The sequence below is a fragment of the Tachypleus tridentatus genome, chromosome 1, assembly GCF_004210375.1.
Source record: "Tachypleus tridentatus isolate NWPU-2018 chromosome 1, ASM421037v1, whole genome shotgun sequence".
Lineage (NCBI taxonomy): Eukaryota > Metazoa > Arthropoda > Merostomata > Xiphosura > Limulidae > Tachypleus > Tachypleus tridentatus.
Genome location: NC_134825.1, coordinates 176,140,092 through 176,161,566, shown reverse-complemented (window position 1 = coordinate 176,161,566; position 21,475 = coordinate 176,140,092). Strand labels below are relative to the sequence as shown.

Sequence of the window (21,475 nt, the reverse complement as noted above, 5' to 3'; positions counted from 1 at the left end):
TGCAGTCTCCCTTTTTCATCCTGGGGACTTTAATATATGTCATCCCTCTGGGGAAGTGCTGATATTGATAGGAGGGGTCGCTCTGTAGAGCATTTGCTCTCTGATCACAACCTTTTCTTTCCTATACTGGTTCTGCAACTTATTTCCATGCACCTAGTCAGTCCTTTACTGCTATTGATCTCTCAGTTTGCTTCCCTTCATTATTCATGGAGGGTTGATAATAATCTATGAGGCAGTGATCATTTTCTTATAATCTTGAGAGAGACTGATCGGGTTGCCACCAAACCTGCATGCCCCGTGGAAGCTGGATCAGAGCAAATTGGCCCTCTTTCACTGCTCTCACCAAACTTGATCCTGCCATCAATAGACAACTGTGTGGCAGCAGTAACAGACTGTATTATACAAGCAGCTGCTCATTGTATTCCTAAAACTTCAACACGTTTTCCACTATATCCTCATCCATGGTGGAATCCTGCCTGCTACATGGCGCGGAAGGTTAAAAACGGGCCTGGGATACTTTCCTTAGATATACCACACTCTTGAACTGCATCGCTTTCCAGCGGGCCCATGCACATGCTTCGGTGGGTAAGGCGTCAAAGCCAGAAGGAATCTTGGATTAAGTTCACAACTGGCATATCTTCTGCCACCAGTTCCAAAGTCATATGGGACAAGATTTGAAAGGTCAGTGGGCACTATAATTCTGTCCCCTTCTTGATCTTACTCTCTGATGACCAGGAAGTAGCTGATACCTGGAGCATCACCGATACTCTAGGTGAAAGCTTTTGCCGGGTATCTAGCACTTCTGATTCTTCTTCCACCTTCTTAACCATCAACACTCGGGCAGAGCAATCACCTCTTTCCTTCGAGCCGATTGTCTCTATGACTATAATCGTCCCTTTACACTGGTGGAACTCAAACTGGCCCTTCATCACTCTGGCAGTATATCAGTTAGACCTGATAATATATACTATGACATGCTGCATCATCTATTTCCTGTTTATCTTCCTATTCTTTGATTGTTTGTAACTGGATGTGGCAGGAAATGTTTTTCCTGATGCCTGGCACCAGGTTATTGTCCTACCTTTCTCTAAGCCTGGGAAGGATCCCAAGATACCTTCACACTACCGTCAAATTGCTTTGACGAGCTGTCTCTGTAAGACCTTAGAGAGGATGGTTAATGCTCATCTTGTTTGGTTCCTAAAATCAAATAACTGCCTCTCACCCACCCAGTGTGGGTTCCAATGACAGACCTCCACCATGGACCACCTGGTTCGACTTAAAATGTCAATCAGAGAAGCCTTTCTCAAATGACAACATCTTGTATCAGTATTCTTTGACATTGAGAAGGCTTATGATACAACATAGAGTTATGGCATTTTGCAAGACCTCCATATATATGGGTTATGTGGCCATATGCCCATTTTTATTATAAATTTTTTATGGACAGGAGATTCCAAGTTCGTGTGGGTTTGACACTTTCCCGTTCTTTTCTACAAGAACTTTGAGTCCCTCAGGGCTGTATTCTGAGTGTCACACTTTTCAGTATAAAGATTAATGCCATCACTGAACAACTCCCTCGCTGTTGCAAATAGGCTCTGTGTTGACGATTTTTACATCTCATGTTAGTTATCAAACATGAGGTATATTGAGCGGCAGCTACAGACTGCCCTCAATCGTTTACATCTTTAACTTCTCTCTCTCTAAAACTGTTTGCATGCACTTTTGCTGCCCACAGGGTATTCACCCCAATCTTGAACTCCATATTGGTGAAGTTGTGCTGCCTGTTGTCCCTGAGACCAAGTTCTTGGGACTTATCTTTAACCGTAAGCTGACCTTTATACCACACATTAAGCAGCTATGGGTCAAATGTAAAAGAGCACTGAACATCCTCTGTGTCCTCTCTACCACCACTTGGGAAACGGATCGATGTTCTATGCTAAAGATATATCGTGCTCTTATTTAATCAAAACTCAACTATGGATCACTGGTCTATGGTTCTGCCAGACCCTCAGCCTTAAAGATGCTAGACCCTATTCATCATCTAGGACTTTGGCTCTGCACTGGGGCTTTCCATACTTCCCCAGTTCAGAGCTTATACATAGTCTCATGAACCTTCTTTGCACCTCTGCCATTTGCAACTGTCTTTACTCTATGCATCAAAACTTCATTCTTCACCAAAGCATCTCACCTGGGGTTGTGTTTTCCTTCCTCAGTGAGCCATACTTTTTCAGAACAGATGGTCTGCCATTGCTGCTTTTAGCCTTTGTATCCAGGTGCATTTGGATGAATTGGGTCTATCCTTGGATAAAATTGCTGTATCCACTGGTCAGACCATCCCACCATGGCTTCTTACAGTCCTCAGTTGTGACCTATCTTTAAATCATCTGAGAAAAGCAGAAATTGGAAGTACCATCTTTTATTTGCTGAACATCTTCCAAACCATCCTTCCATTCTTATTTAAACAAATGGTTCAAAATCAGCTTTTGTGTTCACTGCTGAACTGTACTCCATTTCTCTTGCCCTGGATCATGTAGAAGCTAAGCCGTACCCAAATTGCACTATTTATACTGACTCGCTTAGTTCTCTTCAGGCTCTTGGAATCACTTCATGTTGGTTTACACCCTGTTCTCACTGATATTTAAAACCGACTGGTCCATTTCTCTTTAACATCTACTTCTATCCAGTTTTCTAAATACCAGGCCACATTGGTATTCCTGGGAATGAGCTCGCCCGATACTGCAGCTAATTCTATCTGCTCTGGCACTATCACTGCTGTGCCTGTTCCATACATGAACTATGGTCCTTTATTCAAGGCTCGGCTCTGTGTCAGCTGGCAGTTGACCTGGAGTGAGCAACGCGAAAACAAGCTTTTCTGAATCAAACCCAAAATTGGACTTTGGCCATCTAGCTTCCGTAAAGTTCGGAAGGAGGAAGTTGTTCTTAATAGCCTGTGTATTGGTCACAGTTTTTTAACTCATCATTTTATTTTATCTGGAACTGATGCACCAGTGTGTAGTTTGTGTAACACTCGTGTCACAATAAGCCACATTTTACTTTCTTGTCGTCGTTACAATTCTCAACAACTGCACCATGTTTTGTCCATGACATTAGACAGTGTTATTGGTGATGGTGACACTGTCCACCTTGATAAAGTTTTTAGTTTTTTAAAGGCCATTAATCTTTTTAATGTCATTTAAGTTTTTTAATTTATGCATTACACCTTTTTAATGTGGCTCCCTTTTAAAAATCACAGTTCATCTTGTTCGATTTGAAATTAAAAATGGCCTTAACATTAAATAACTCGACACCAGGACTGGAAAGGCCAACTTCAGGTGATTAACGCTGCTGTTTGAACTACCTGTTAGTCGTCCTGGCGAGTTATTATTATAATTTTGCTACATGTCTTTTAAAACCTCTTTATTACTTTCCTTTTTGAAAATGACCATAATGACACATAACTTGGAACCAGGCCTGGAAAGGCCAACTTCAGGTGACTGACGGTGGTTCTTGTACTTACCTGTTAGTCTTCCTGGCAGGTTATGATAATTACCAATATCCTACAGTAAGTCCTTTACAACTTCCCTTACTGTAGTTTCTCTCATAACGTTGTAGACTAGATATTAACATTGGTTTTATGTTATTAATGTTTTTAAACTCTTTTTTTTATTTCACCTTCATTTCCTTTTATGAATCTTACTACATTTACTGTACTTTTACCTTTTTACCAGATGTTTGGCACAGATAGCCTAACTGCTTTGTACCACAAAACACTGAATGAATCAACCAACCAACCAACTACTTTAATACTGCCATTGAGATTTTTGTAAACATGCACTTTATTAGCTTGGATACTCATTTTAAAAATCTGGCATCTCTTTGTTTTAGAAAATGTTCATCTCATATCTTTCTTTAGAAGAAGTTTTTGATTATTGTGTTCTCCTTTGTAATTATTTGGCTACAACAGAGAAGGTGACTTGATTCTCTGTGGCATGTTTCACTGTGTGACATTACTGTGGTTTTTCTCTGAACGTTGTAGACTTGATGTAAACATTGGTTTAATGCTATATATGTGTTTTTTATATTTTGTTTTGTTTTACTTTAATTTCCTTTTAACTTTTTTACCAGATGTTTGGCGAAGATAGTCTAGCTGCTTTGTGTCGTAAAACACTAAATCAACCAACCAATCAAAATTGATGAACAAAACTGTCAGTGTAAGTTTTATAAAAGTAGTCATTTTGCCAGTTTTAAATCAAACATTACAAAAGTCAAATTTACATTTTAATTAGGCATATATTTTTTTTCCTGAGGAGCTACATAAACTATATTTGTTTTCAATGCCATCTAGAATACTCATCACCAGTAAATGGGTGCTTGAAACATGTATGCAAACATGTCCAAAAGAAAAAGCACAAACAGTGTGTAAGACTACATACAACTTGAACTGAAATAAAGTTAGCAAAAGATCACATTTGTTTCAATGTGTGAGAGTAAATAAATTATCATAATTTATCATAGGGCATGTGACAGGACAGATCCTGAGTAGTGTATAATTCAGGCCAACTTCATTTTAACAGATACCATTCAAGTATTCATTAAGTTATGGATAATACTGTTTACATCATTTAAAATATTTGTCTTATCACAATGAGTAATAAGCAGTTATTAGCTATTTAAATTCAGCTTACAAAATATATTGAAATTTTGTGCATGTGCATTTTGGAATGCACCAAGTGACTTAGTGAATGTGCAGTTCATGACACTGTTTAATTACGTATTTCAGGTGTTGTTCACAAGTACTCCTTGTGAATGACTGTTTTTTCATTATCTAACCTAATTTAATTTTATATAACCTAATAAGTACTTAGCTTCAAAAAATTTCGCAAACCATTTCACCTTTTCTGTAATTTTTAAATTTAAACCTGAAATACAATAAAAAGTCAAAACTTGTCAAATTCTCATTATGTATTCAGTGTTAAAAGTAAGGATAAAATCTTGTGCAAAAGTGAGAGTTCAGATTTCAAAACTTAAATTTATCTGTCATAAGATGACCTGACATGCAATACCAGAAAGTACAATAATGTGAACTCTGTACATTCATGCTCCATTTCTGAGTGGTCAAGTGTTGAACCTGTTTGCCAACTGAAGTGACAGCTTTCTATTCCAGGTGTTACAAGCCCTTCTTCCTGTAAGAAAATACAATAATTTGCCAACTAGTGAGTGGCATTGTTCTAACCAGCAGCAAGCAAAGTTTATGTTTGGTGAAGGAACTTTCCAGGTCAAAACTAAAGAAATTTCAATTTGTATACATATTAACAGAGAAGGAAATATATTGTAATATTCTCTAAAAGCCTTTCATGTGGATTCCTGTATGCGGTAAAGGGACCTCCTAGAGAAGGTTCTGTTCTTACAGTTTACCTCCTCTAGGATCTAAACATCCACCTGCATGTTTGCTGTGTGTGGTAACCCATGAAGGGGAGGAGAGAATCTTGGTGGTTGAGGGATCTAACCCAACATACCACTTTGGCCTTGAATTCCTGTAAATGGGCAGTCTTGGGGTTGGCCCCAGGATCAATCGGCTAGTCCATTTGGGCCAGGGTCAACTGAGTACCAGCATAGGACATCAACAGAAGGGTTGTGGACATTGTGTCTGACACTGGTGTTCGGGTATAGTGCTCACGAAACCCTGGCATTGCTGCAGTGCCCTTAAGGCACTGTAGTGTATCCCCTTGTAGGGCTCCATGGTGGGTGGCGTAAGTTGGCACCGAAAAATTTTGTTTATTATGGATACTCCTAAAACAAAAAAATAACTGAACTTGAAACCATCAAGAAAAACCCAACTGCTGGAAAATGATCACGCATTGGTGAATCTGTACAGCCTATCTCACCACTTGAATCTGTCCTGCGATTTTTAATTTTGCATCCCTTAAGTAACAAACCTCTGGGGCAGATGTCCCCATTTTTATTCAGAAGGGCTTACTGACTCCTCTAAATCAGTAAAAAAGCCACGTTCGGGAGACATCTTAGTGGAAACATCTTCATCACAGCATTCCAAACTCCTCCTGACATCAAAGGCCTTGGGGGACATACCCATTGAAGTTACTCCTCATTCCACTTTGAATACTTCCAGAGGAGTCATAGATGAAAGAGATTTAAGGACTGTCCCCGAATTGGAGATCCTTGCAGGTCTCACCAGCCAAGGTGTCACAGCAGTACGCCGAATCTTCACTCGAAAAGATAGAATTCTGGAACTAACAAATGTTCTAATGCTCACATTTACTGTACCACATCCTCCCACCACAATAAAAGCAGGATATCTGAATTTTAAGGTGCAAGCTTATATTCCAAATCCTGTACAATGTTTCCATTGTCAACGATATGGTCATTCAAAACAATCTTGCCATGGTTCCTTTACCTGTGCCCGTTGTGGTGGTAAAGACCATAATGCCACCGAATGCCAACTCGAACCACATTGTGTAAACTGTAATGGTACGCATCCTTCTTATTTTACCTCTTGCCCTAAATGGGTAGAAGAAAAAGAAGTACAACATCTCAAGACAGTTAACAATCTCACTTACACAGAGGCTCGAAAATTATTATTATCTATTCTGACCAGAACTTGTGCTGCTGTAACCCGTTCTATTATTATAGTGGGAGTCCCTTACCCTATCCCCAACACAATCTTCACCAGCAAATCTAAATGAAACACTTTCCAAAATCAACACAGTTCACAAACCAGTGTCTCCTTCCATCTCTGTCCTGACCACACCTTCCAGTCATTTCCCAACTTAACATTCTTCAAGTAAAGATGTTTCCGTGGGGTCTCCCTATCTTGATACCCCAAAATTAAATAAACCAATCGTCCGTGCCCTCAATCATTAGTACGTTTACTGATAAATTCAGACCCGACCATTCGAGCTAGAGCAGGATCCATAGAGGGTGATAGACCCGCATCCAATAAAGAAAATAAAATGAGGTCATAAGCAGAAGGACTCTCTACCATTTTCTCCTCTGAAATAATTGCACATGGCCACACTAATTCAATGGAATTGTTGAGGTTTACAATCAAATGTGATTGACATCAAAGATCTGATTGCCTTTATCATCCCATATGTCTTTTGTTTGCAGGAAACATTTCTACAGCCTACAAATACAGTTACTATTCAACACTGTTCATTATACCAGAACGACAGGCTGTGTGTAGGATGGGGACTTGGGGAAGTTGCATTGCTGGTTGATCAACATGTGCCCACCCGGTCCCTATCATTGACCACACCCTTGGAGGCTGTAGCCATCTGTGTCTCCTTGGGTTGTACCATCACTATTTGCTCTCTATATCTTACACCTGAAATGCATTATAATCAATCAGACCTTGATACCCTCATTGAGCAACTGCCTACCCCCATTTTAATCTGGGGAGATTTCAATGGGCATAATCCCCACTTGGATGGCTCCCATATTGATATGAGATGGTGTGCCATAGAGCATATGCTCCTGAACCACAACTTTGCTCTATTCAATACTGGCTCTTACACACATTTTCATGCACCTAGTCAGTCATTTACAGCTATAGATCTTTCTGTCTGTTCCCCTTCGCTACTCACTCACTTTTCCTGGGAGGTTGACATTAATCCACAAGGTAGTGATCATTTTCCCATCATCTTACGAGAGATTGGCCATGATCAGTTCCACCTGACCCATGTACCTCGGTGGAAGTTGGTCCAGGCCAACTGCCTTCTTTCACTACTCTCTCGGAACTGGATCCTGTCATCTTATGTAAATCATCCATATATGATTGTATAGCAGCAGTAACCAACAGTATTATACAAGCTGCTTCTCGATGCATCCCTAAAACCTCAACATGTTCCGTCCTTGGTGGAATGCTGCCTGTTCTATAACACGGAAAACTCGGAAGTGTGCTTGTGATAAATTTCAAAGATGCCCCACGCTCTCAAACCGCATTGCATTTCAGCAAGCCCGTGCACATGCTCGGCAAGTTAGCTATCAAAGCCAGAAGGAATCTTGGATTACACCTCCAGCATTTCTTCAACCACCAGCACAAAAGTTATATGGGATAAGATCCGGAGGGTGAGTGGAAGATATATTTCCACCCCCCTCTCTATCTTAATATCTGATGGCCATGAAGTTGCAGATGCACAGAGTATTGCCAATACTCTTGGGGACTTCTTCTCTTGAGTATCTAGCTCTTCAAACTTATCACTTTCCTTTTTAGCCATTAAAACACAGGCAGAGCATCTGCCTCTTTCCTTTTCATCTGACCATTCCTATGACTACAATCACTCCCTTACACTGATGGAACTCAAACTTGCTACTCATTGGTCTGGCAATACATCAGTTGGACCTGATAATATACACTATGAGATGTTATGCCACTTTTCCCAGAACTCCCTGAGTATTCTCCTAACTGTCTTTAATTGGATATGGCAGAAAAATGTCTATCCTGATGCTTGGCTATCATACTCCCTATTCTGAAACCTGGGACTGATCCAACAATTCCTTTGAATTACCGTCCCATTGCTTTGACAAGTTGTCTCAGTAAGATCTTAGAGAGGATAATCAATGACCACCTTGTTTGGTTTCTTGAATCAAACAACCTCCTCTCACCTACTCAGTGTGGGTTCTGAAGACAACGCTCGACCATAGACCACTTAATTCACCTTGAAACATCAATCAGAGAAGCCTTTTTAAGGTGACAACATCTTGTTACTTTTTTTTTATTTAGAAAACTTGCAATACAACATGGAGATATGGCATCTTATGAGATCTTCACTGTATGGATTATGAGGAAACTTACCCTTTTTATCCAGCAATTCTTAATGAAGTGGCGATTCCAAGTCCGTGTGGGCTCAACACATTCTCATTTTTTCCCACAGGAATTTGGAGTCCCTCAGGGCTGTATTCTGAGTGTCACACTTTTCATTATAAAGTTCAATGCCATCAGTGAACAGCTACCCCCTACAGTTGCAAACGGTCGTTTTGTTGATGACTTTCACATCTCATGTCAGTCATCAAACATGAGGTTTATCGAACTGCAGCTACAAACTGCAATCAATTTGATACTGAAGTGGACCATGGCAAATTGTTTTAAACTTTCACTCTCTAAAACCATTTGTATACATTTGTCACAAACAGAGAATCCACCCAGATCCAGAACTTCATCTTGATGATGTTGTACTTCCTGTCATCCCTGAGGCAAAGTTCTTAGGTCTTATATTTGATTGTAAATTAAATTTTATATCACACATCAAGCAACTTCATATCAAATGTCTAAAATTTTTAACATTCTCCATGTCCTCTCTTCTACTTCTTGGGGAGCAGATTGATACTCCATGCTCAAAATTTATCTTACCCTCGTCCGATCCAAACTTGACTATGGGTCTGTGGTTTATGGTTCTTCCAGAACCACAGTACTGAAAATGTTGGATCCTGTCCATCACCGGAGCCTTTCATACTTCTCCCATGCAAAGTCTGTATGTGGAATCTCATGAACCCCCTCTGTATATTCACCATTTGTATGCTTCTAAACTTCAATCCTTACCAAAGCATCCTAGATGGAGTTGTGTTTTCTAACCACAATGGACCACACTTTTTTAATAACAGAAGATCTGCCATTGTTCCTTTTAATCTCCATATCCAGGCACAATTAGAAGATTTGGATTTATCCTTGAATAACATTGCAGTTTCTTCAAATCAGCTTATTCCACCATGACAAATAACTGTCCCCAGTTGTAACCTATCTTTGAGTCATCTGAGGAAGGCAGATACACGCACTTGGAAATATCATTCTTTCTTTGCTGAACATCTTTCATATGTTCCATCCATTCCTATATATATAGATGGTTCCAAATTGGGTGACTCAGTGGGCTCAGCCATGGTTTGTGACAGTTCGATTGTGGCACACAGACTCCTCCCTACATTTTCTGTTTTCACTGCAGAATTGTATGTCATCTCTCTTGCCTTAAATCATATTGAAATAATGCAATATACAAATTGTACAATATATACGGACTCACTCAGCTGTCTATTGGCCCTGGAATTATTCCCTGATAGTCACCACCCTCTTCTCATCAATATTGAAAACAAACTGGCCCATCTTTCTCTCTCATCTGTCTCCATCCAATTCTTTTTTGATACCAGGTCATGTTGGTATTTGTGGTAATGAGCTGGCTGACAGAGGAGCAAAGTCTGTCTGTTCTGGATCTATCATCCCAGTACCCATTCCTTACATGGACTATGGTCCAGTTATCAAATCCAGACTGTACACCAGATGGCAGGCAACCTGGAATGAGCAACACAATAACAAGCTTTTTCAAATCAAACCTCTAGGTCTTTGGCTCTCTTGCTTCTGTAAGGATCAAAGAGAGGAGGTTGTTTTGGCAAGGCTAACATTGGTCACAGTTTTCAACCCACCACTTCCTTTTATCTGGAACTGCTGCACCAATGTGTGGTCTATGTGGCACTCAGATGACAATCATCCACATTTTATTATCATACCGTCGTTACGACCTGGAACGACGACACCATTTTAAAGATATGTATAAGGTGGGTATGCCGTTGAATTTGGCCCATGTTATAGGTGGCACTGCCCATCTCACTCATTTTTTTTTCATCTTTAAGAGCCATTGGTCTTTCACTCTTAATTTAAGGTTTTTTATCAGATTATATAGTGTTTTAGCATAATTTCTTTTACACATTTCAATTTTTATTTTGACTTGAACCCAGGACTAGAAAGGCCCTTCAGGTGATTGACAGCAAGGGTGTACTTCTTGCTTCAGTCTTCCTGGCAGTTCCTAATTTTACATAATTTACTTTTTACCTTAACTGCCCTATACCTATACTGTACCACATCTTGTCTGTCACACAGATAGCCTTGTAGCTTTGTGCCAATAAACACTGAATACCTACATTCTCTACAAGAAATTTAATATTTCTCTTTATTTTATGAAATGCTAATACTTCTTATTATAGTGTTTGTTCTTCACTCTACAGTGTTTTGAATGTTCTCTTTGTGTGTGTTATAGAATTGGTCACTCAACCACAAGTTTCTCTTCATTATTAATAAGAATGTACGTTTCATCTTATCGGTACTTATTCTACATGTGTTTTGCTCCCTCTGTTATACTAACAACCATTTTCATGTTTCTGCCACTGTAAGAATTTTTGACAAAAGTTGTCTTTAAGTATTGTAGCCATTGATTGTTTAATAATGTGTTATCCAGGTCATTTTGTAATATTGAATAGACATTTTTACAAGGATTATGACGTAACTGTACCATTATTTCTAGATTTGGTTTGGTTTGTGATGTATGTATAACTTTTCAAAGATGATTTGGATATTTCTCTAAAGCTAACTGTTAGTTAATCTTTAATTAAAATTATTAGTTACTAAATTGCTATATATATATATAATATTGTTAGTAATTCATTTGTTTCTTTAAATTTATCTTTTAATTCTAGATACAAAGACCTTCTTGAACAACTATTGTGGAAAGCAGTCAGTTGTAAATAACCAAAAAAGGCATAATGTTTCCCTTAATGAAGTTGAATTGTACTGTAGTATTGAGTGTGACAAAGAAGTGGAAAGAAATCATCACATGGAAACATATACTGGAAAGAAAGAACACAATTGTGTGGTGTGTGGAAAACAGTTTGTAACACAGAGCAACTTAGAAATACATCTGAGGATACACAGTGGAGAGAAACCATACAGCTGTGTAGTATGTAATAAAGGATTTCGAAGCAACAGTCAGTTAAAAAAACATGAGAGAGTACATACTGAGGAGAAACCATACACTTGTGTAGTTTGTGATAAAAAATTTAGATGTAAGAGTGCACTTAATGGACATAATAAGGTGCATACTGGAGAAAAACCATATGAGTGTTTAGTTTGTGGCAAACAATTTGTAACACAGGCCAACTTAAAAATACATCTGAGGATACACACTGGAGAGAAACCCTACAACTGTGTGGTGTGTAATAAAGGATTTCGAAGCAATAGTCAGTTAAAACAACATGAGAGAGTACACACTGAGGAGAAACCGTACACTTGTGTAGTTTGTGATAAAAAATTTAGATGTAAGAGTGCACTTAATGGACATGAGAAGGTGCATACTGGAGAGAAACCATATGAGTGTTTAGTTTGTGGCAAACAATTTGTAACACAGGGTAATTTAAAAATACATCTGAGGATACACACTGGAGAGAAACCATACAGCTGTGTAGCGTGTAATAAAGGATTTCGAAGCAATAGCCAGTTAAAACAACATGAGAGAGTACACACTGAGGAAAAACCATACACTTGTTTAGTTTGTGATAAAAAGTATAGATGTAAGAGTGCATTTAATGGACATGGGAAGGTGCATACTGGAGAGAAACCATATGAGTGTTTAGTTTGTGGTAAACAATTTGTAACACAAGGTAACTTGAAAATACATCAGAGGATACACACTGGAGAAAAACCATACAGTTGTACATTGTGTAATAAAACATTTAGAAGTAAAAGTCAGCTTAATGAACATGAGAAGGTACACACTGGAGAGAAACCATACAGTTGTTTAGCGTGTGGAAAACACTTTTTAACAAAGAGTCACTTAAAAATGCATCTGAGAATACACACTGGAGAGAAACCTTACAGTTGTGTAATGTGTAGTAAAAGATTTCGAAGTAGCAGTCAGTTTAAAAGACATAAGAGGGCACACTCTGGTGACAAACCATATAATTGTGTTGTATGTGGAAAGAAATTTTTAACAAATACCTGCTTACAAATACATGTGAGGATACACACTGGAGAGAAACCATATAGTTGTGTGCTGTGTAATAAAGGATTTCGAAGCAATAGTCAATTAAAACAACATGAGAAGGTACATACAGGGGAAAAACCGTATGCTTGTTTAGTTTGTGATAAAAAATTTAGGAGTAAAAGTCAGCTTAGCACACATGAGAAGGTGCACACTGGAGAGAAACCGTACAGTTGTTTAGTGTGTGGTAAATTATTTGGAAGTAATAATGAACTTAAAAGACATGAAAGGATACACACTGGGGAGAAACCTTACACTTGTGTAGAGTGTGGAAAAAAATTTGTATCAAGTACATGTTTACAAGACCATGTGAGGATACACACTGGAGAAAAACCTTACACTTGTGTATCGTGTAATAAAGGATTTCAAGCAATAATCAGTTAAAGAAACATGAAAGTGTACATACTGGGGAAAAACCATATACTTGTGTAGTTTGTGATAAAAAATTTAGGAATAAAAGTCAACTTAATGGACATGAGAAGGTTCACACTGGAGAGAAACCGTACAATTGTTTAGAGTGTAGTAAAGAATTTAGGAGTAATAATGAACTTAAAAGACATGAAAGAGTACACACTGGAGAGAAACCTTACAGTTGTTTAGAGTGTGGTAAAGAATATGGAAGAAGTAGTCAACTTAAAACCCATCAAAGGACACATACTGGAGAGAAACCATATAGTTGTTTAGTGTGTGGGAAAACATTTGCAAGAAATAATTATCTAAGGGTTCACCAAAGGATACACACCGGAGAGAAACCATACAGTTGTGTAGAATGTGGTAAGAAATTTGGAAGTAATGACAAACTTAAAGCACATAAAAGGATACACACTGGGGAGAAACCATACAATTGTGCAGATTGTGGCAAAAAGTATGCAAGAAGTAACCAACTTAAAGCACATAGATGGACACATACTGGTGAGAAACCATACAGATGTATAGTGTGTGGCACACCGTTTCAAAGTAGATATCATCTAAAAATTCACAAAGGAATACACACTGGTTAAAGCCACACTGCTGCCTAGTTTGTGGTAAAGAGTTTTGAAGTAACGATAACATTAAAATCCAGTAGAGTACACAGTGGGAACAAACTGTAGATTTATGTATATTAATGAATTTGGAAAAAAATAGCCAAAGAAAACATGTTAACACATACAGAGTGGAAACTGTAGAGGTATATTTAGTGTGTGGTAAATAATTTGGAATAAGTAATGACCAAGAAGATATGATGATACATTGTAAAGAAACTTTACACTTGTGTAATGTGTGGTAAAGAACTTGCAACAAATAATGACCAAAGAAGATGTAAAAATGCTTTGTTGTGTGAGAGGAATCTATATTTAAAAGCCACTCTTTGTTCATAACACTTCTTTTGTTGGTAATATTCAAAGCAACTCAATGGCTAGTCTGAAGCACACTTCTTTTGTTCAAATCCCAGTGAAATCTGGATTTTTATTTTTGTAAGATATTAAGTCATCATACTGTTACAAAATTAGGATAAATCAGAATACCATGACAGTTTCATTTAGGGTTTTGGATTATTTCTTAAGATTTAAATACAAAGACTAGACGTTATAGTGGTTATTGTACTCAATTATCATGTGGAAATCATGTTACAATCCCAGTCAAGTTGGAATGATGTTTTATTATATTTATATAAATATATTTATTATCATATTCAGAGCAAGTTCTTTAAATATTAAGAAAATGTGAATATTATTTTAGATAAATCAAGGTTCATATCGTTGTCTGTCTTTGTGAAAGCAAAGCTTACAGTCTGATAGATATGGCCACAACACATTATTGATGTTTTTTTAAGTTAGGGAAGAGATTTTAAAATTTATTCACAATTTTTATAAAATTTGTTTTGATTTTTGCCTGGTTTAAAACTTTATTAAGAAGTACATTTGAACATAATATATACAAGTCAAAATTCTAATCAAGAACAACTACTGTGGGTTCAACTGCCTATTTTATGATGTATAAAAATTATGCTAATTTTAGTCTAGCTCCACATTAATTTTTACAACAGAATGATAATTTGTTTGCTTTTTATTGGTTGTTTGTGGATCTGATAGGAACAGCCATGCAATTGTTTAAACTATATTTCCACATTTAATCTCAAACCCTAAACTACATTCTTAAAACATTTAATTAGAGTTAATATTCCACAGGAAAATTAATCTGCATTTATAGTCTTATGATGGGCATATAAGTAGCGGGTATATAATTATCATATTAAAATAATAAAAGTCTATACAAGTGGCAGAAAACTACAAATTTCTGAAATAAAAAAGTAGTGCCCTGTTTTGTGAAACACAAGTGAAAATAATAATAAAAAAAACAATTCTGACAAGGTACCTCACCTCTCTTGTACACATAACTATTATTGTTCAGTGCTGCCCTCTATTCGCAATTTTTTATGCATGCCACAAGCTTAGACTTCCACATACCCCTTATGCAAATTATCATGCAACAAACCTTCACTAATAAACTTGTCCCCAACACATACACGTGATGTAACTCCCTCTACTCTTTATTTTAATTAATTTACTTGTTATCATGCAACAAACCTTCACTAATAAACTTGTCCCCAACACATACACGTGATGTAACTCCCTCTACTCTTTATTTTAATTAATTCTTACTTGTTATCATGCAACAAACCTTCACTGATAAACTTGTCCCCAACACATACACGTGATGCAACTCCTCTACTTTATTTTAATTAATTCTTACTTGTTATCATGCAACAAACCTTCACTGATAAACTTGTCCCCAACACATACACGTGATGCAACTCCTCTACTTTTTATTTTAATTAATTTACTTGTTATCATGCAACAAACCTTCACTGATAAACTTGTCCCCAACACATACACGTGATGCAACTCCCTCTACTCTTTATTTTAATTAATTCTTACTTGTTATCATGCAACAAACCTTCACTGATAAACTTGTCCCCAACACATACACGTGATGCAACTCCTCTACTTTATTTTAATTAATTCTTACTTGTTATCATGCAACAAACCTTCACTGATAAACTTGTCCCCAACACATACACGGATGCAACTCCTACTTTATTTTAATTAATTCTTACTTGTTATCATGCAACAAACCTTCACTAATAAACTTGTCCCCAACACATACACGTGATGCAACTCTCTACTTTTATTTTAATTAATTCTTACTTGTTATCATGCAACAAACCTTCACTGATAAACTTGTCCCCAACACATACACGTGATGCAACTCCCTCTACTCTTTATTTTAATTAATTCTTACTTGTTATCATGCAACAAACCTTCACTGATAAACTTGTCCCCAACACATACACGTGATGCAACTCTACTCTTTATTTTAATTAATTTACTTGTTATCATGCAACAAACCTTCACTGATAAACTTGTCCCCAACACATACACGTGATGCAACTCCTCTACTTTTATTTTAATTAATTCTTACTTGTTATCATGCAACAAACCTTCACTGATAAACTTGTCCCAACACATACACGTGATGTAACTCCTCTCTTTATTTTAATTAATTCTTACTTGTTATCATGCAACAAACCTTCACTAATAAACTTGTCCCCAACACATACACACGTGATGCAACTCCTCTACTCTTTATTTTAATTAATTCTTACTTGTTATCATGCAACAAACCTTCACTGATAAACTTGTCCCCAACACATACACGTGATGCAACTCCCTCTACTCTTTATTTTAATTAATTCTTACTTGTTATCATGCAACAAACCTTCACTGATAAACTTGTCCCCAACACATACACGTGATGCAACTCCCTCTACTCTTTATTTTAATTAATTCTTACTTGTTATCATGCAACAAACCTTCACTAATAAACTTGTCCCCAACACATACACGTGATGCAACTCCCTCTACTCTTTATTTTAATTAATTCTTACTTGTTTGGCAGTACAATGTTCAGATTTTATTTAGTGCTCTCTTCAAATTTTGTATTTTCATATCTGTTTTTCAGTTTCCTACTTATTTTACGGTTGTTATTTGTACCTCATTTAATTGCAGTATTTAATTTTCTGCCAGTTATGGAACTTAAACATTTTTCAATGCTTTTCTTTCTTCACCAACAGAGATTGGTTTTCAGTTGCATTATAAATTCTGAAGTGCAAGTTAGCACGTGGGAAGTTGTATTCACTACTAGCACATTTACTTGGGCTTCTGGACTTTGAAATTATCTGTAATTATTCATCAAGATACTGGTCTTTTTCAAGCCAACCTTTTTCTCTTTATGTTGTCCAACTTCTGAACAACCTTCTCTCTCGTCTCATGCTGCTGAATTAGGGACTGTTTGCATGGATGGCTCTCGTGAAATTTGTATACAATTAATCTAGTTGAACCTGTTCAGGATGATGAAGCATTTGACAGTTTTTTCTTCTACCTGAATTTGCTGTTTTCGTCTTAAGTTCTTACAGTGTATTCCGTTAGGTCTAATGTGGCTTCTTTGTCTGTTCTGATTTATCCCTTTTGATTTCCTGTATTTTTCTACCTTCATTGTTAGGTGGTACTCCTTCCCTTGAGTATTTTGTTTCTGCCATTGCCTGATATTGGGGTTCATGGTGGTTATTTTGTACCTCAGTTACATAATGGTGTGGATATGCCTCACCCTTTGTGGGCTTTAACTAACCATCAGACCAATTTCCCATTCCTTAATCCTCAGTAACTAGGATTCATTTTACCCAATTTGGTGGTTCTGGGTATATCTTAATTCTCTTATTCTGCTTTCCTCTGCCCAATTTTATTGTCTTTGATTTACCCTCATGTTTATTTTATGGTACTTGTCTTCCATATGCCTTGTCTCTGAAACAGTTCACTAGGACTCTTATATTTTTTCTGAGGCTGTATTTGTGTAATGACATCCTTGTTGGTATATTTGTGAACACTGGCTCTTTTGTGGAGAAATATGGTTTTGTTTCATGTTCATTTACCATCTCCTTACACCTGGCCCATTTTTGGAATCTCTTGGTGTTTGGAGATCTTCCAGCAACTTTGGAATCTCGAGTGTAATCTGTGAGACAACAGTCAATTTCTCCCTTTCTGATTGATCACTTGTTTTGTAAAAAGCTTCAACCATCCCTTATTTCAATTTTAAAACTTTACCTATCCCTTCCACTATGGGATATTTTTATTGTTTTATTTGATGCTTAGTGTTATGCCACTAACTATATCAGTGATTACCCTATAGGCTCCAATCTTGCAGGGGCTTGTTTGCCTCAGTTTGTTTTTTCATCCAGGGGAAGACTTTGCCAGCAATCTGTGGGTCCTTCAGGTTTTATCCAAGGGATTTGTCATCCATTTCCTTTCTGTTACCTCAGGATCTGTCTGAGGTAGTACATTATCTTCTGTTACGTCAGGATCTGTCTGAGGTAGTACATTATCTTCTCTCTTAGATTACCATTGAATCTGTGGCTTACTCTTCTTTGGGGTTTTTTTCAGGCTGTTTGTTTTCTCCAAGGAAACTAGCAACTGACTGCTTGTGATTGATCTGTCACACCTTAATCACTTCTTAATGCTATTTCATTTTACTGTGGAATAATTTCTCACTTTCAAGTGGGCCTTTTCTCCTAGTTTATGAATAACCAAGATAAACATCTTGAATGTTTATTTCCCTATTCCCATACCACAGTAGACAGGACACAACCTTTCATTTGTTCATCACTGGGTGGTTTATCCATTTCAGGCTTGCTAGAGCATCATATGTCTTTTGTTAGGTGGCACGTCTATTTATGGTTTGCCACATAAAAAATTTGAATATATATATTAAAATATATATATATATAAGTTTGTTACATGTGGTAGAGGTTTAGGAAGAAAGCTGTTTAAAATACATCAAAGGGGGAAGTAGCTATACAGTTATATACTGGAGATAAACCCTAAAATTTTGTTGTATGACATAAACAATTGATATTTAAACCAGACATAGGTAGATTAGAAATCATACAATCATAACGACTGTGGTAAGGTGGACCTGTCGTGGCTAGTGTGCTCAACTTGTAATCTGACGGTCGTGGGTTCGAATCCCAATCGCACCAAACATGCTCACTCTTTCAGGCATGGGGGCACTATAAAATGGTGGTCAGTCCTACTATTTGTTGGTAAAAGAATATTCCAAGAATTGGCAGCGAGTGGTGAAGACTAGCTGCATTTTCTCTAGTTTTGCACTGCTAAATTAGGAACAGCTCGTGCAAAATTAAAAAAACATTGTGGTAGGGATTTAACCTTTTAAAAAGTAATATAATTTTCCATGGTGTAGGTACGTTTTCTGTAATGAAGTATATTATATTGAGACATTACAAAAGGAGAATCACAGGTTAACAATTAGAAATAATGCTTGTAATATGTATTGTATGATTGTAGAAACTTTAGTTAGAATAAAATATGCAAAAAATGTAATATAGATTGGAAACTATGGCAACTAACAATCTGAATGTTTGACTTGCACAGGGGAAACACCATTACAAGTGTAGTGTTTGTGATGGTGATTTACACAGTCAGTTTAACATCAGACCATCTTCTGGTGAGATAATATTACATTATGTAGTATGTTGTAAAGAGTTCAACAAAAAACTAAAAATTACATCTAAGAAGCCATAAAGTGAGTACAATTCCTCATCTTCTGACCAGAACTACACAGAAGGTGCACGTAACATCAACCTCTGGAACTCACTACATGGAGGTGGAACACCACTGTCCTGTTCTATAGTTAATGGAAGCAAACACATTCATAAGAAACTCTCCAAGGTTCACCACCACAGCAGCTCATAACTGGAAAATTTTGAGGACACCCATAGTTCACTACGAGAACAAGGGGATAAAATGCAGTGAAGAGTCCAAAGGAATGCCAACATGGGGGGAGAGTGCAGTGGATCACCATAAAAATTATATTGAAAATTAGACTACTCCAGATTTATTCAGTCAAAGAGATGGCAGTGATGGGCAACTATTTCATTGACTAGTATAGTTATAATTTGGGAACAAAAATAGAGAGAGAAATATGTCAAAGTAGTTGATGATCCCAAATTATAAGGGTAGAAGAAAAAATGTCACACACAGATGAAAGGTGGAAACAAGAACCACTGAAATAGATAAAAAATACTTACTGGACATAGTAATCTGTCTGAAGCAGACTAGGAATAAAGGTAGTAAATAGATGAAAAAGAAAACGGTGAGAAGAAAGAATGACCCTCAAGAGCTGCCAAAGTTTTGGGTAAAAAAATCACCACACAATAAGGAAGTAAACAAATCTGGAAGGAATGTAAATGGAACTTGCTCATCCTGTTTTGACTGGGAAAATTCACTGCCAGGATTTCAAGATGATAAACTAGAGACCAAAAATGAGCTAACTTGGTGTTGGAGTAAAGTGGCAAAAGTGTTGAAAAATCACTCTGTGGGACAGACCTGGTCAGGACTTGAAAAATGATCCACTACAAGGTGAAAAGCACTCCGAATATAACATACACAAAAATATTTATCTGTAGCATAAGGACCCAGTAAAGGAGATCCAGTGTTTGACATCAAAAGGAACAGGTACCCCTATAGTGACTGAAACAAGTCACAATGGTGGAATCATTAGAATGGAGCAGTGGAAAAAATGAACCAAAGCACCTTGTGATGCCAGAATATCCAAAATATTGATATGATAAGACATTACAATATGAGGCCATTGCACAGAATCCTCTTGCTGAAGGACAAGAAGAAAATGCATAGAGAACTGAAAACTGTTAATCAGAGAAGTGGAGAATGGGGGGCCCAAATGAGAGTGTGTGGAAAAATACATCCAAGTAGATACGATAATGGGTAGGTAAAAGAAAACTTTACAAAGCCAAGAATCCAACCAACACTAACAGCTACTGTCAACAACAAATGTGCATGTTGAGAAGGCCTCTAGTCCAAAATGAGTTAACAGGAGCCACTTGTCCATGTAGAGGTGTAAACACAACATTAGAGCATACAGAAGCTGAGCAAAAGTTGTGATAATCCAGTAAAATGCATACACTGTTGAGGTACGCCTAAAAGGCTAATTGCAAAACTGACACATAATCATATAGAGGACAAACTGCAAATTGATGAGAAATATGAATATATATATATATATATAGATAGGTATTTAAGATGTCTACCTTGGTTACCTATAGTTCTGGAGAAAAAAAACTTGAGTATGATAAAAGACCCCATGGAAAATTGGGAGAGAATCAAACATTGGTTGAGACAGGATAGATTGGCCTCAGGACAAAAACTTGGAACAAAAGCCTAGAGAAAGCCACCTGATGGGTGTGGTAGCTCTCTGGGAAAGAAGAGTCAGCACAACCTTGAATAGACTTAAGACAGGTAGATAGATCTTGAGTTAATAGAAAGGAAATTGGTAGAGGAAACAAAGGTGGGGAAGGAAAAGTATGAAATTTTATTCTGACCAAACATGGATCACCCAAGAACGAGTAATGAATAGCCACACAGGAGAATCAAATTAGTCAAACATACCCCCATCTAATCAAAAGCTAGCTGAAAGTCACTGAAACTGTTGCTGACAATGAACCTCATTTTGAGATACGTGGCTAAATTTCAAACCCCTAGTAGTTGGAACAAGTAAGGATAGGAGGGTGCAGAATAAGAAACAGTTAT

At 37.2% G+C, this 21,475-nt stretch overlaps 2 protein-coding genes and 1 pseudogene across 3 annotated transcripts in view; 2 read left to right on the top strand and 1 right to left on the bottom strand.

Annotated features, from left to right (window-relative positions):
* LOC143222387 (uncharacterized) overlaps positions 1-6,846 on the top strand; it is a 7,645-nt gene extending 799 nt beyond the window's left edge. The window contains exon 2 of the mRNA XM_076448885.1: positions 5,968-6,846. Coding sequence (XP_076305000.1) covers positions 5,968-6,701 — 734 coding nt within the window. The 3' untranslated portion in view covers positions 6,702-6,846. The remainder of the gene's footprint in view (positions 1-5,967) is intronic.
* LOC143230895 (uncharacterized) overlaps positions 1-14,428 on the top strand; it is an 18,131-nt gene extending 3,703 nt beyond the window's left edge. Inside the window, exons 2-3 of the mRNA XM_076465195.1 lie at positions 11,476-13,167; positions 13,248-14,428. Of these exons, the coding sequence (XP_076321310.1) occupies positions 11,476-13,167; positions 13,248-13,816 (2,261 nt within the window). The 3' untranslated portion in view covers positions 13,817-14,428. The remainder of the gene's footprint in view (positions 1-11,475; positions 13,168-13,247) is intronic.
* The window catches only part of LOC143230910 (uncharacterized), a 159,882-nt pseudogene that overhangs the window by 82,646 nt on the left and 55,761 nt on the right, over positions 1-21,475 (bottom strand). The window lies entirely within an intron of this gene.